This window comes from Callospermophilus lateralis, chromosome 5, assembly GCF_048772815.1.
Source record: "Callospermophilus lateralis isolate mCalLat2 chromosome 5, mCalLat2.hap1, whole genome shotgun sequence".
Taxonomy (NCBI): Eukaryota; Metazoa; Chordata; class Mammalia; order Rodentia; family Sciuridae; genus Callospermophilus; species Callospermophilus lateralis.
In genome coordinates this window covers 16469466-16483192 of record NC_135309.1, presented here as the reverse complement: position 1 = coordinate 16483192, position 13727 = coordinate 16469466, and the positions used below count along the sequence as shown (strand labels likewise).

Sequence of the window (13727 nt, the reverse complement as noted above, 5' to 3'; positions counted from 1 at the left end):
ATCTCTGTTCTACAGCTCTTATTAAGTCTCCCTACTCCAAATCTTCACAGCTCCAGTCCCAGGGCTACCTTGTTCATAGAATCATGCCCAGCATCTCCTAATTAGGTCCCAAGTGTCCATCTGAGACCTCCTCTAAGTCTTCTTTATGCTCCGCTGGATATGGATAGATCCAAGACCCAGGTTGACTCTGGTATCACCCCTGGTGCGCTCGCTCCACTAACACTCTTAGGACCTTCATGAATTGTGACCCACACATGGCTACCCACCAGTCTAGACTCTGTTTCGACACCCCTGTGTAGAAGCCCAGCCTCTCTGGTCCACTAGTTGTTCCACCAAATACATGGGTGGCCTGTGCTTTTGCAGTATGCCCCCACCCCACCCAGACACACTCCTAGAGTAGCCTGCGACCCATTTTTCACCTGACCACCATGGCATATTTTAAGACCTAACTTGAAGTTCCTCCTCCCAGAAGTGTTCCCTGAATACCATGGGGAAAATGACCCCTGTCTTCCTGTTCCCCTTGGACTGGTTCATGCAAATGCCACAGCCCTGCTGGAGTTGTAGTACAATTACTTTGATTATGTAGCTGAACCTCCCATTAGAATGGGAGTGTCCTGCAAATGGGGATTTTTAACACATGGAATAAAGTTCTATAATCCAGTTCTCTCTATTACCTCTGTAGCCTGAGCGATTAACAAAGGCTCAACTCATTGAGGGTAACCAGTTCCCTAAATTAACGAAGTATGAATTTTGTATAGGGATTGGAAGATGGGAATTCAAATAACCTTAAGGGTCAAGTATATATGTAGTCCCACATAATTACCATTTTTGGTACTCTTCATTCTCTTGATTTTATAATTCTAGATTAACATTTGGTGTCATTTCCTGCTTAAAGGACTTTCTTCCATGTTTGTTGTGGTGCAAGTCAGCACTGGTGACAAATTCTTTCAGATTTTGCATGTCTGAAAAAGTCTTTATTTCCCCTTCACATTTGAAATATAGTTTTGCTGGGTATCAAACTCTAGATTGACAGTATTTTTCTCTCAGTACTTTAAAATGTTGCTTCATTGTCTTCTCACTTGCCTTATTTCTCATCAGAAATTGGCTGTAATCCTTGTATTTGTTCCTCTATACACAATGTGACCTTTTTTTCTCTGACTACTTATAAGATTTTCCTACATAATTGATTTCTAATCAATTATTTTAAGCAATTTGGTTGTAATATACCTTGTGTTAGTTTCCTTTCTGCTACTTGGGTTTAGGGTGTGTTGAAACTCTTAGATAAGCTGTTTTTTTAAATTTTATCCAACTTTAAAAAAGTTTAGCTAGTATTTCATCAAATTATTTCTGTCACCCACTCTCCACATGCACTGTTTACTATCCTTTAGAACCTTTAATTATACACCTATTAGGCTATTCCAGGTGTCTCCAAAGTCCTATAATACTCTTTTGATCATTTCATAATAATTATTTTCTTTTTTTGTTCTGTTTTGAGTAGTTTTTATTTCTGTTTCCAGATTCACCAATTTTTTTCCTGTGATGTCTAACCTACTATTATTCCCCAACACTTTATTTCTTATCTCAGAAAAAAAATAGTTTTCACCTATAAAATTTCTCTTTAGGTCTTTTTGTATTTCCCATGCCTCAAATTAACTTTTTTTTTAATCCCATGGGATACAGTTCTATTGTTCTTGAATGCCAAAGCTAATGTCTGTGTCAGTTATGGGTCACTTTTGATATGTTGGTCTTCTACTCATTCTGGGTCTTATTTTTCTGTTTATTTGCATGGAAATGGGTATGTTTACTGTCCGATTAGATATCTAACACTGTAAAATTTTATTTCATGGGGTAATGAATATTTTTGCATTCCTACACATATTTTTGGAAATAATTTGATTCTTTTGAGTCTTTCTCTGAAGATTTGCTAATCAGAACCAGAAACCTCTTTAGATTAGGGATAACTATTTCTCATTACTGAGGCAAGGTCCTTTTACACACTCTACTTAGTGACTGTTAATCTGGACTTTTTCCAGCAGATTGGTAGAAACAGGCACCATTTCTGGCTCTGTGACCACTTGACTACTGTTACCTCCACTCTGACTGGGGGCGGGGTTTGGTTTAGTTTTGTTTTGATTTTTGCTTGGTGAAAGTGGTCTTCTCACTTGTGTATACTGATTAGCCCTCTACTGAGGAGGGACCTCTGAAACTCTCCAGAACTTTCTCTATCCAGTTTTCTCCCCTCTGGCATCTGCCTGAGGTACTCTAGACTGCTGGACTCTCGGCTCCGCCTCCAAGCTGTCCACAGAGGCTGCCTGAGTTCCCTGCTCCCTGCAAGGTGGCCTGGAGACTCTCAAAGCAGTGGACAATCACAGGACTCCTCACCTTAGCTTCCTGTCTGTCATTGTATGGCATCCAGTGTCTTGAAAATTGATACTTAATATGTTCTGACTGGTGGTAAAGTAAATCTTATTCCTAGTATTTCATCTTGGTCAGAGAAACAAAGTCTCCATGCATAAGATAAAAAAAAAAAAAAAATGGAGCACCTTAGGATAATCACTTAGGAAGTGGTGAGGGCCATGGCCAATTGGGGAGCACAAATGCCAGCTAAATGAGACAGTGGACATCAGACCCAGCTGACTGTTGCCACAATAATAAAAAGTGGAGCTTGGATCACCACATCTTCCATTTGTTTCTAAAGAAACTGGATTTGTGAGACTTTTCTTGATTTTAAGACACAGCATGGACCAAACCTATTGTATCTATGGCTGGATCTGACCCACCAGCCACCAGTTTGACCCCTGGGTATTAAGGTCTGTCCTTTAAAGAAGCACTGTGGTTGGTCCCTAGAGCATTCCCTTTCTGCACTCATGGACATGTTCTATAGCTTTACTCTCCATTCTGCAGCAGCCCTCCCTTTATTCATAGGGCATATGTTCCCAGCCCCCCGGGAGATCCTGAACCCATGGATAATACCAGACCCTCTATGTGCTGTGCTTTTCCTACACATACACACCTCTGTTGATATTTAGTTTAGAAACTAGACACAATAGGAGATTAACAATACTAAGTAATAACAAATAGAACAAATTATAACAATGTCCCATTTTAAAAGTTTGGGGAATCAATCTCTCTCTCTCTCCTTCTCCCTCTCCCTTTCTCCTATATTTTCAAACACTATTGACCATGGGTAACTGAAAATGTGGAAAGCAAAACTGCAAATAACTGCCAATGAGGAGGAACTACTATGGGAGTCACCACATACCTGTATGGAAATACGGCTAGTGCTCTGCAGAACCGGATTTTACATTTATTTTACACTTAAATATCCACATGTGGCTAGAGAAAATTCTTCGAAAGATTGAACAATCTTCCACAATACTTGTCCCTAGAGACAGACAGCTCCAAAAGCCAATCCTTACTCCTCTTTTCCTTCATCCCTTCCATCAAGGGAAACCTAATCATCCTAGATGTATTTTTCTTTAGCTACTCTGACATTCCTACCTACTCTAATATCTTTCTTCCTGCTCCTTCAGGATATTTCCTTTTGTCATCATGAGCTCTGAGAAGGAACCTCAGAGAATGCCCAGAATAGACATCTCAAAGTAGTAGCACCCAGAGTAAATTTAGTCCATAGGTTAATTTAAAAATATTTGAGCCAATGTTTAAAAATTGAGATATATCCCATAAAACCCATATTTTCCGCTACTCGGGGTAAATTTGAAGATTGGACATCAACGGGTCCACGTTGGTTGATGCTGAGTAGCTGTAGCATTCTTTGAATGGGACCTGACATCAGTGCCCACCATCCCCTATTGTTTCACCAACAATGAAAGCTTTAGGATGGTTACTATTTAATCATAACTATGCTATACAATCCTCCTTCTAGCAGAGGATTATATCTCCATAGTCACATTTTATTCAAAGGTGGTAAAATGAAAGACAAATCCACAGGCCTTAGTGTTTTAACCTGGCCCATTTACACATTCATATCATCTGTCTGGCTCCTATAGGTATTTGAGGAATGAGAAGGACAGGTCACAATATCTGTACCACAACTTCCCATTTCAGCACCCACAGCAGACATCGGTAATCAATCACAGCAGACATCAGTAATCGATCACGGCTGCCTTTCTCAAGACTCCTCTAACACAATGACCCTGTCAGCCATTCCCTAGCAGTTAGTATTGACCTCCACCCCCCATCCTTCAACTGCTTTAATTCTCATTTTGCTGAGCTGGAAATGGAGGTACAGAACACTCAAGCCATCATCAAGTCGACGGTGACACCATGATGAAACCTCAAGCCCCCTGACCCTGGTACTATTGTCACAGGCCCGAGCTACCCCATCAGAAAGACGCGAAATGAAAACATGGTTCCAGCTTGAGTTTGTCCTTGACAAGAGCATCCACCTACCAGCTGGGCTCTGTCTGTGGCTTCCTTTCTCTAAGTCACCATGAGACCCCTCTTCCCATGGCCTGCCGTTGTCCTCACCCGTCCTACCTGCCTTCCTCGTTCAAGTGACTGATTACGTGCTACTGACTCATCTACCCCGCAGATAACTGACTCCCCATTCCAAACTCTGCCTCCCAAACTGCCCATGGAGTCGGGGAGTACTTACGGTACCCGGAGCTTAGGGAACTTCTGGATGTCATTTTCTGTCAGGTTCTGAAAGGAAGATACACGTGGCAGACAGGTTACAACCCACAGGTGGGGCTCGAAACCAGGCACAAAGTCACACGTCAGACACTAGACAGTAGAGGGGACCAGAGCACCGGAAGAGCAGCTGGGATCTACTTTTCCAAAGGGAATCCCAAAGTCGGGATCTTAGGTGAAACAACCCAAATTCTAAATGTTGACAGTTAATTTTGAATTCAATAACTAAATAATTGCAGCGAGGTCTAAATCTGGGCAACCAAACAGAATTGGTTTTGTGGGCTGACTTAGCCATGTCATGAATGTTTCCTATACTTCTATCCCAGGATTCAGAGCCCTCCTCAGTTTTCTTGGTAAGGTGCTGGTTGTATTTATCTGATCCAGATCTTTGGAGAAGTTTCTGACCTGGCTTATCAGACCTCCTGAGGCAGGATGGAGAGGGTGAAGGGTGTCAGCCAAAGTCCAAAGGAGATCAGGCTTTGGCCAGGCCTGCTTTCTCTCCTTCCTCCCTCCTCTTCCTCACCACTGAGCATCAGCATCTCCTTCCTCCAGAATGGTCCTACCCCAGGGTGACACATTTACCATCCACCATGCGCCTCCTGCCTTTCCCCTTCCTCCTGTCTGCAGTGCACACTGAGGCCTGGAGTTGAAGTAGCCAGCTTAGAATCTTTAGTTCAGTAGCCACCAATTTTTCTGTAGGCTGAATGGAGCCTGTTTTCTTTTTGACTTCCTTGAGCATCTCACCAGCTGGAGCACCCACCTGTACCTTTCTTATTATTTGAGAAAGATCACCCCCTAAGCCACTGTGGTCAGGTTTTGGCGATGTGCAGACACATGTAGTAAGCACATTTCCTCTCCGGCTTATGCCTTCTGGAAGCATAGGAACCCCTTCCCCAGCACATCGGATTCTATCAAAAAGTGGTGGCAAAACAGATTTAGAAGACCTACTACTCTGAGGAAGGAAGGAAGGAAGGAAGGAAGGAAGGAAGGAAGGAAGGGAGGGAGGGGGAATGAAGGATAGCTAATTCCTTCAATAGCAGAATGGCCCTGGATGTTCTAAAGCTGGAAGGGATAACAGATGGGTCATTAGAGCTTAGACCAGGAGTTCCAAATTGTACCCAGAGCACTTGTGATAGAGGGTGGAACCTGCCTGTAAATATTCCAGGTCCTAGAGCAGGCACCGAATTCTGCAACCTACTCTTATGCTTCTATTGCCCCTCTTGTCACTTCCTCATGGTCACACAATGAGTGGAATGTGTGCATTCTCCAAAGGACTGATGGATGCCAAAGAGTGGAGCAGAGCAGGTGGCTGCTCAGATGACATCTCTCTACCAGGGAAACAGCGGTCCCATCACACCTGACACCCACAGAATCAAGGAGCTGAGAGGAGCCATCATCTGCTATGACCCCATGTGACATGCTCAGTCAACAGATGAGGAAGCAAGGGAGGCTCAGAGAGGGCAAGGGCTTGCTCAAGGTGGCCCAGGCAGCCAGGACCCTCCTCAGAGACGTCTCCTTCCCTTCCCACTCAAGAGTGATGCCTCTTTTCTCAGTGCTAAAGGTACAAGAAAGAAATATTAGTGTTTTGTAGTAATTTCAAGAATGACAACAGCAGAACTCCAGGAAGTCTATTGGCTTAAAGCTCAGTATGAGCAAATAAAATTGTTAAAAACCCATACAATCTTAGAGTAAAGTGATTGTGTGATTAGGTTGTGATAAGTAACTGTATCAGGGCTGTGACTTAGGACAAATCTCTTCGCACCTCTGCACATGTTTTCTTATCTGGAAATGAAGTGGTCGGAGGCCTTCCTGAAGATTGCTTTCTTCTATAAGATGAGCTTCCAGAGCCAGGAATCATGTCTTAATCACCTCTTCACCCATCACACAGCAGGGGCCAGCAGGGAGGAAGAGCTCAGGGAAGTGCTTGTCAAGGGAGCCCATGGTGAGGGAATGAATGACTTAGCTGGGTGGCCTGACATGGCTCCTGACAGCAGAACTTAGACTAACGTGACTCCATGTTTAGTCTCAGCACAGGACCCAGAGGTGCCCAGAAAGGGCAGGTAAGTATGGGTGGTTGCAAGCTCACTGTTCCTAAGGAAGTTCCAGCAGATGTTGGTGGCGGGGTTGCCACCTAAGACTGGGATGGGTGTGCTGAGGGGCAACTGTCATGTGATTGGCCTGAAGTCTCACGGTCATGTTCTTTACTGACCGCAACTTACAGAGGCACACAACTCAGTTTGTCCTCCTCACTCTGAATCCCGATGGAAACACCCTACACCCACAGAACCCTTGAAATCTTGTTCCATTTCTTTACTAAGGAGTGGGGCAGAGTGCCCAGAGGGTGGCTTGGTACAGCCCAGGCTCTCTCTTGACCACAGGCCAAATATCCTCTCCAGGGAAATTCTCAGATCCCCTCCCTGACCACAGCTCAGTGCCTCTGCCTTCACCTTTGGAGTTGGACCCTTTCCTTTAATGGCTTGGTCCTTAAGTGTCCCTGAACTTCAGTCTTATACTTTATTTATTTTATTTAATTATGTATTTATTTTGTGGTGCTGGGATGGAACCCAGGGCCTCGTGCATGCTAGGCAAGAGCTCTGCCACTGGGCTATATTCTCAGCCCTTCATAACACTTTTAAAACTATCATACACTGAAGACAGCATTATCAAAAGTGTGTTTGGTATGTGTATGAACTTTCTAGTGAGAAAGAGGAGAGTAGTTAAGATAACGAAGGTGATGTCCCCCACAGGGACCAGGTAGACCAGCTGGCCCTATGGTCATTGGGAAAAGCATGGAACATCTTTGGCTTCAATGCATCCCACTGGCCAGAACTTACCAAAAACCGGGCACCATCGATGTTGAACCTCTTCACTGCCTTCTCGCAGTCCTTGTAGTTCAGCTGCAGGGAGAGAGGAAGGTGCCGTCAGAGACAGGCAGGCTCCCGCCATCGGTTTCCCTCCCTTGCCTGCCCCAGAGCTTAGTGATTTGCGGTCCTGGTGGCTAGAGAGCCTCCCCTTCTCCCTGTCTAACAGTGGGGCCCGTCCCCAGCGCAGCCCTGCTGTAGCCACTCCCTTGAGACTGCCTGAAATTGAGGAATTGCTGGCCCTCGGGTTCTGGGGCTGAGCCCTCAGGGAAGATATTGCCTTCGAGGCCCATGAGAGGCCGGCCATATGCTCCTGGGGGAAGTGGAGAGGAGCTGACAGCAGAAAAGAAGCACCATCCGTGGTCTTGTCCCCAAAGACCACCTTGGTGACCTTGCTGCATCTCCCACAGTCCTTCTTCCCTTGCATTTTTCTGAACATAGTGAGATGATGATTTCTCCTCTCTGCCTTTTTCCTTCTAAAGTACTAAAAATAAGAATACCAGCTCTGCCTACTGTTATGACAGACTCATTTTAAACGCGATTTTAATGGCCACAAGATGATTTAATCACCCCCCTTACTGCTGAACATTTAGGTTGTTTACCAAACTGCCACTCTAATAATGAAAATTAAAACTGCCAATTAATACCAAATGCTTGCTCTGTAGCAGGCACAGTTCTGAGTGCTGAAGCCATTATTTAAGTCACTTAGTCTTCCCGCTTTTTAGATGAGAAATCAGGGCTCAGAGAGTCAAAGAACTTGCATGAGATTCCTTGGGTTTCAGGTGATGGAGGTGGCACTCAGACACCAAAGGATGGCTTTTAGTCTGTCAGGGACATCCTCCCCCCTCTTTTTTTTACCCCCTGCGATGCTGAGGATTGAACCCAGGACCTTGTGCATACAGCAAGAACTCTACCAACTGAGCTATAGCCCCAGACCCAGGAACACTCCTTGTTTAATAACAATATTACTTACAAATAGTAGGTGAAGTAAACAAATATAAGTACAGTTTAATAATCCACCCAGATCAAAATATAGAGCACTATGAATATTCTTTTGCAAGAGTTTTAATCTGCTTATTTAAGATAAGTCAGATTCTCAGAAAGGTTGTAGGATCAATAGCAATAATCATTTTTAGGGTCTTGGTTATTTCGCAAAACCAACTGGTAACTGTGTGAAGGACCCATTTCACCTTGTCCTCAATAACTCAAAATATCTCTAAACCTCTAAACTTGATGTCTGGAGTACTGAGTGCTAAATATTTGTACTTGGGGGTTCTAGGTTCTCCTCCAAAAGCATGGAACTCATAGTTTGTAGCCTTCTTTGAGGACAAGTTCAGGGCTGGGGATGTAGCTCATTGGCAGAGGGTATGTCTAACACGTGTGAGGCACTAGAGTCAAAGCCCAGGGCCAAACCCCCCAAAATTAAGTGAACCTAATTTAATTCAGTAAGTTCTTATCTCATGGCCAACATACATTTAAAGTAAATACAATTGTTGTCACCATTTGATTGAAAGAGCAGAGTGAATGTTATATTCAGAAAACTGGGTTAGAGGTCAGTGCTTAAAGCACTGTGGACCCTGGCCTCTCTGATCTACATGCAGGCGTTTGTTTTTTTGAAGAGTCAGTTGACTTTAATTAATCATTTTTGCTGTCATCATTATCAGATGAATGGCTGGTTTTTCAGAGTCCCGGCTTGGACTCTAGATCCTTGGATAGACCTCCAGACTAGAACCTAGACGTTGGATTCCTAACCCGTGAGATCTGGGCTGGGGTCCTGGAGTCTGTATTCTAACAAGCATCGTCTGTGATTCAGATGACCGTCCAGGCTTGGTAGCACTGACTTAGGGAAGTTACCTGGCTTTGTAGGTAGAATGGCTGAGGTCCAGGAGGGGAAGGATCTCTCCTAAGCTCACACAGTGAGCTGGGAGCTACGCTGGGATTGGAACAATGGCTGGGAGCCAGTGCCCCCCCACCCCTCCACACACTGCACAGCTTAGGGTGCTCTCCTGGCAGGCCCAAAGGAATTGGAGGAGTTAGAGGTCTCATGTCCTCATGTCCTCAGGGTCCTACATGCCAGATACAGGATGAGACCCACGTGTCTGAGGCACTGGACACAAAACTCTGCCAGTCTGTCTGGTCATTCCCAAATAGGGACCAAGTAATGGACCAGGAAAATTGAATATTAATTAGGTCCCTCTCTGCTGACTGCCTTGGGCACATTATTTTCTTTAATCCTCATGATCATCCCATTGGTTAGTTGTTAGTATCTCTATTTTCTTGGGGAGGAATTTAAGAATCAAAGGAACCCAAGGAAGTCACCAAGCCAGCAGATGGCAGCGGCAGGACTCAAACCAAGGCATGCCTGACTCCAGAGGTGGTGGAAGGTGTCCTGGACATGGCCTGACCCTCTGCTTCTGTGGACATTGCACTTGCTGACCGATGCTTTAAATGGCTCATTCCAAACGACCCTGTGGTGAGTTTCCCTGGTCAGCTCCCTCCCTGGGGGCTGGGGCTAAGGATGTGAAGGTCTCTATCCAGCTCTGTGCTGGGCTGGGACTTCCAAGAACACAGGTCATCCTCAGCCCCCTTGTCCTTTTATTTCAGGAGGGGAACTTGCTCCAGCACTGTGCATTTCTGCTGGGGTCTGAGATCTCTGAGAACTCCTTTCCCAACTCAGGCAGACTGGTGTCTCCCTGGATCATCCCTGACTGTGGGCTGTCTGCCTGCTCCGCTGGGAACTTGACCAACAGAACCTCAGTCATTCAACCGGGTTGTATAATTTTCCTGGTCAGCCTTGAAGATGGCGCCTGCCTGAGCCCCTCCGCCTCTCCCCAGACTTTGCCTCCATGACCCTAAATTCCTTTGTCCTTCCTTCAGTGAGCTAATGGGTCATCTTGGAAGTTTTCACTTTTTTCTTGACCTGTGGTCTACTTTGAGAAAAGCACTTGGAAATGCTATTCGGAAGTCAGTCCCCCAGTGATCTTTGTGCCTACAATGCTGAAAGCTAGATTTATGATAACTTATGGGGGAAAGTAACAGAAATAAAATGCACAAAAAGTAGCAATAACAGGATCTGGGGGCTGAGGCCCCCCATGCCACACCCAGATCAGCACACTAGCACTTTCTCCTATAGGTTGGGGAAGAACAGTTGTGACTGTAAACACCATCGCACTGAATCGATCCCGGGTTTGACCACATGTCCTAGGGAGTCTATTCCAGCCCCTTGGATCCCAGTTTGCCCAGGAGAAATAGAAAGTTGAATTAGATGATTTCTATGGTCTTAGCTTTATCATCGCATCTGTATCATGGTCTGGAAGATCAGCTGAATTTGATGCCAGCCTGCATGGAAGGGGGTGTCAGAAGCTCAAAGACCTGTCATAAGACATTTTGCCCCATAGACAGGGGTAGAGGGTCTCTAACCGAGTCACATGACTTGAGGTCTGCTCAAGCATCAATGTGGTCCCCATCAAGATGACCAAGCATAAGGACCCTTGAACATGCCTTCCAAGTTTGGAAGGTCGGAGAACAACACCGGTCACCGCTCTGCCAGAAGCTTAGCTTCTGCCTCTGCCTCGCTGAGCCCCACACCTCCGGGGGCTCAATTTCCCTCCCCTATTCCAGCCACTCTTAGCAGTTTTCTGCCTGTCTCCGGAGACTCGTGAAACTCCATTGAGACTCTGGCTGATGACAGAGCTTGAGGACTTCTCTTTCAGGGCCATGAGCAATGAATGCCCAAACACCGTAAGTAACATCGTTCCCTGTGGCCCTCCATCCATCCCTCCTCCCCTGCCCGTGCCTCCCCCACCTTAGGACTCTGTCTGCCCTTTCTAGTAAGCAGACTTGACCTCATTAGCCATCATAGCAGTTTTCCGCATCTCAGAGGAAGAACTTGGAAACCAAAGTGGCACCTCTCGACTCCTGCCTCCGACACATGTGGTCCCTGGGGCTTTGGGCCATTTAACCTCCCTGGGCTGGTTCTGTAGCTCAGCCAACGGGCTGACAGTATTGACCTCACAAGACAATGGGGCATGTGCAATGGGACAGTGGCTACATAAAACACCCAATTCAGATCCCGGCACACAGTAGGGATTCGAAAGCTCCCTCTCCAGAGCATCCTTCCCTCCAGAACCCATTGCCAGGGAAACACAGTGCTCTGCACAGCACCCACTTTGCCAACAAGGTTGCCTGAGGTGGGTGCCTTGCTCTCTTAGACTCCTCCTGGGTTCTGCCCAGGTCCATCTCCAAGCCTCCGCCAGCTCACAGAGGGCACTAGCAGCCCGACCACCTACGAAACAGCAGGGCTCACCTTCTTGAAATAGTCCGCAAGGCTGTCTGAGTCCCAGGCCAGGACCTCTGAGCGGAAGGGCACATTCCTGAGTGCCATGGTTGTTGACCTGGCAGGAAGCTCACCAGCTAGGCCGAGGTACAGCACCCATGGACAGAGAAAACCCCTAAATCCACAAGTTGAGGTGTCTTTGGCTCTTCCAATTCCCAGCCACCCTTGGGAGCACCCCTTGTTGGAGCAGGGGCCGTTTCTGCCGTCACCAGATCCCAGAAAGCAACGGCTTCCTCTGCAAGCAAATATGGTCTCTTCTCAGAAAACGACTCAGCCAGCTTCCTTTACCACTTCCTCTGCTGGCTTCTAAATAAGTAAACAAGGAAGCTGGGCTCCGGGGGCTCGAATGCAGAGAGAGGAGACAGGCTTGGTAATTCCCCACTGGCCCCAGTCACCCTGGCCCAGTGGGAGGGCAGTGATGGAGACCTAGGCTGCAGGGTCAGTCCCAGTATTTTGCCTTCAACTCTTGGCCCCCAAAGCCCTGGACCCCTCTCCTGCCTGGCTGGGGCTTTGCAGATACAGATCTACTTTGACAGTTGACCTAAAATAGAGACAATTCCCACATCACTGAGCTGGGGGGTGGGGAAGGTGGCCTCTTAGCGCCTCACAGCCTCCTCCCCTCCTAACCCTCCATTTCCATCCAAAGGTCTTCAGCGGCTTCTTCACTTCTTTCAGGATGAGGGGGTCTTGGGTGAGTGGCGGGTTGGGCACCCAGGGTTGCACGGGCCCCGCAGTGGGGAGAGCAGGGTTCACTGCCTGGTGTGAAGGCTTCTGGGCTGGACAGTCTTAGGCAAGGACTGAAAATCTAGGCCTCTCAGTTTCCACAGCTGTGAAGAAAGAAAACAGGATTCTATGTGCAATGTTGAGATGCATTTCACTGGATATACTTAAAGGGAAAAATTAGAAAGAAAAAAATTTAACAATTTCTATTTGACAGTGTCGTATATTCTATTCACTGGGTTTCCACCTTATGTGCTGACTGTTGGCTCCTGTGTCCTACTGATCCTACCACATATTCTAGCCAAGGAGCACATCCCCTGAAGTAGGAGACAGGAATCTGCTGCTTTCTTCCTCCGCCTGAGACTCTGTGAACTTCTCATAGACTGAGCAGCTTGTTGGCATGGGTGAGTCCTGGGTCTAAAAGCAAAATGTCCATGCAACACGGTGGCCTCTAAATACAAGTTAGCTTCTTCATCCAAAGCTCCATGCATCTGTAAGCCCACACGTGCACACACACACGCACACACACACACATGTGCACACACACACGCACCATCTGTCACAGTGTCAGAGGAAGGGGTCAGCCTCTCTGCTTCTACTAAGTGATCCTCTTCAGTGCCCACGGTGATGCCTGCCTTCTGAAGGCCTTTCAAGAGCAGGTTTGGCCACCCATGGTTTCCATCTTACATGTTGTCTAGGGGACCCCGTTATTGCTGTCATGTGCCTGTCTCACTTACAGGGTTGTGGGATTCAGGGAGATGTGCGTTCAGTCTCGGACCCAGCGCTTGGAAAGTGGTCCGAAATGGTGAGCGGCTATTAGCCTCACTTCTGAGGGCACCGGGACATCAATCCAGGCTCTCCACAGGGTGTGGTCTCTAAGAGCTCTCCACAACCTAAGAGCTCGCCCTGGTGAGGGACCGAGCTTCATCTTCCCAATCACTGGCACAGCAGGCATTTGAAGACGGAGGGAACAAGAGAAGTCGTGTTCAAGTAGAATAATCAAAGACAGCGTCACCACATGAACTGGGATTTGAGGAAGATCTTGGAGGATGGAGCCGACAGAGGGAATCCTGGACCTCAGTCAGTCAGTCCTCTCTCAAAACACAGCGCCTGTGGAAAGCAACATTGCAGACCATCCTTAGAAGTCGAAGCAATAA

General features: G+C 46.6%; 1 protein-coding gene across 1 annotated transcript in view; it reads right to left on the bottom strand.

Annotated features, from left to right (window-relative positions):
• Lcp2 (lymphocyte cytosolic protein 2) overlaps positions 1–12096 on the bottom strand; it is a 43379-nt gene extending 31283 nt beyond the window's left edge. Inside the window, exons 1-3 of the mRNA XM_076855683.2 lie at positions 11821–12096; positions 7488–7550; positions 4619–4665 (exon numbers count right to left, since the gene is read on the bottom strand). Of these exons, the coding sequence (XP_076711798.2) occupies positions 4619–4665; positions 7488–7550; positions 11821–11898 (188 nt within the window). The 5' untranslated portion in view covers positions 11899–12096. The remainder of the gene's footprint in view (positions 1–4618; positions 4666–7487; positions 7551–11820) is intronic.
• Between the last annotated feature and the right edge of the window lie 1631 nt (positions 12097–13727).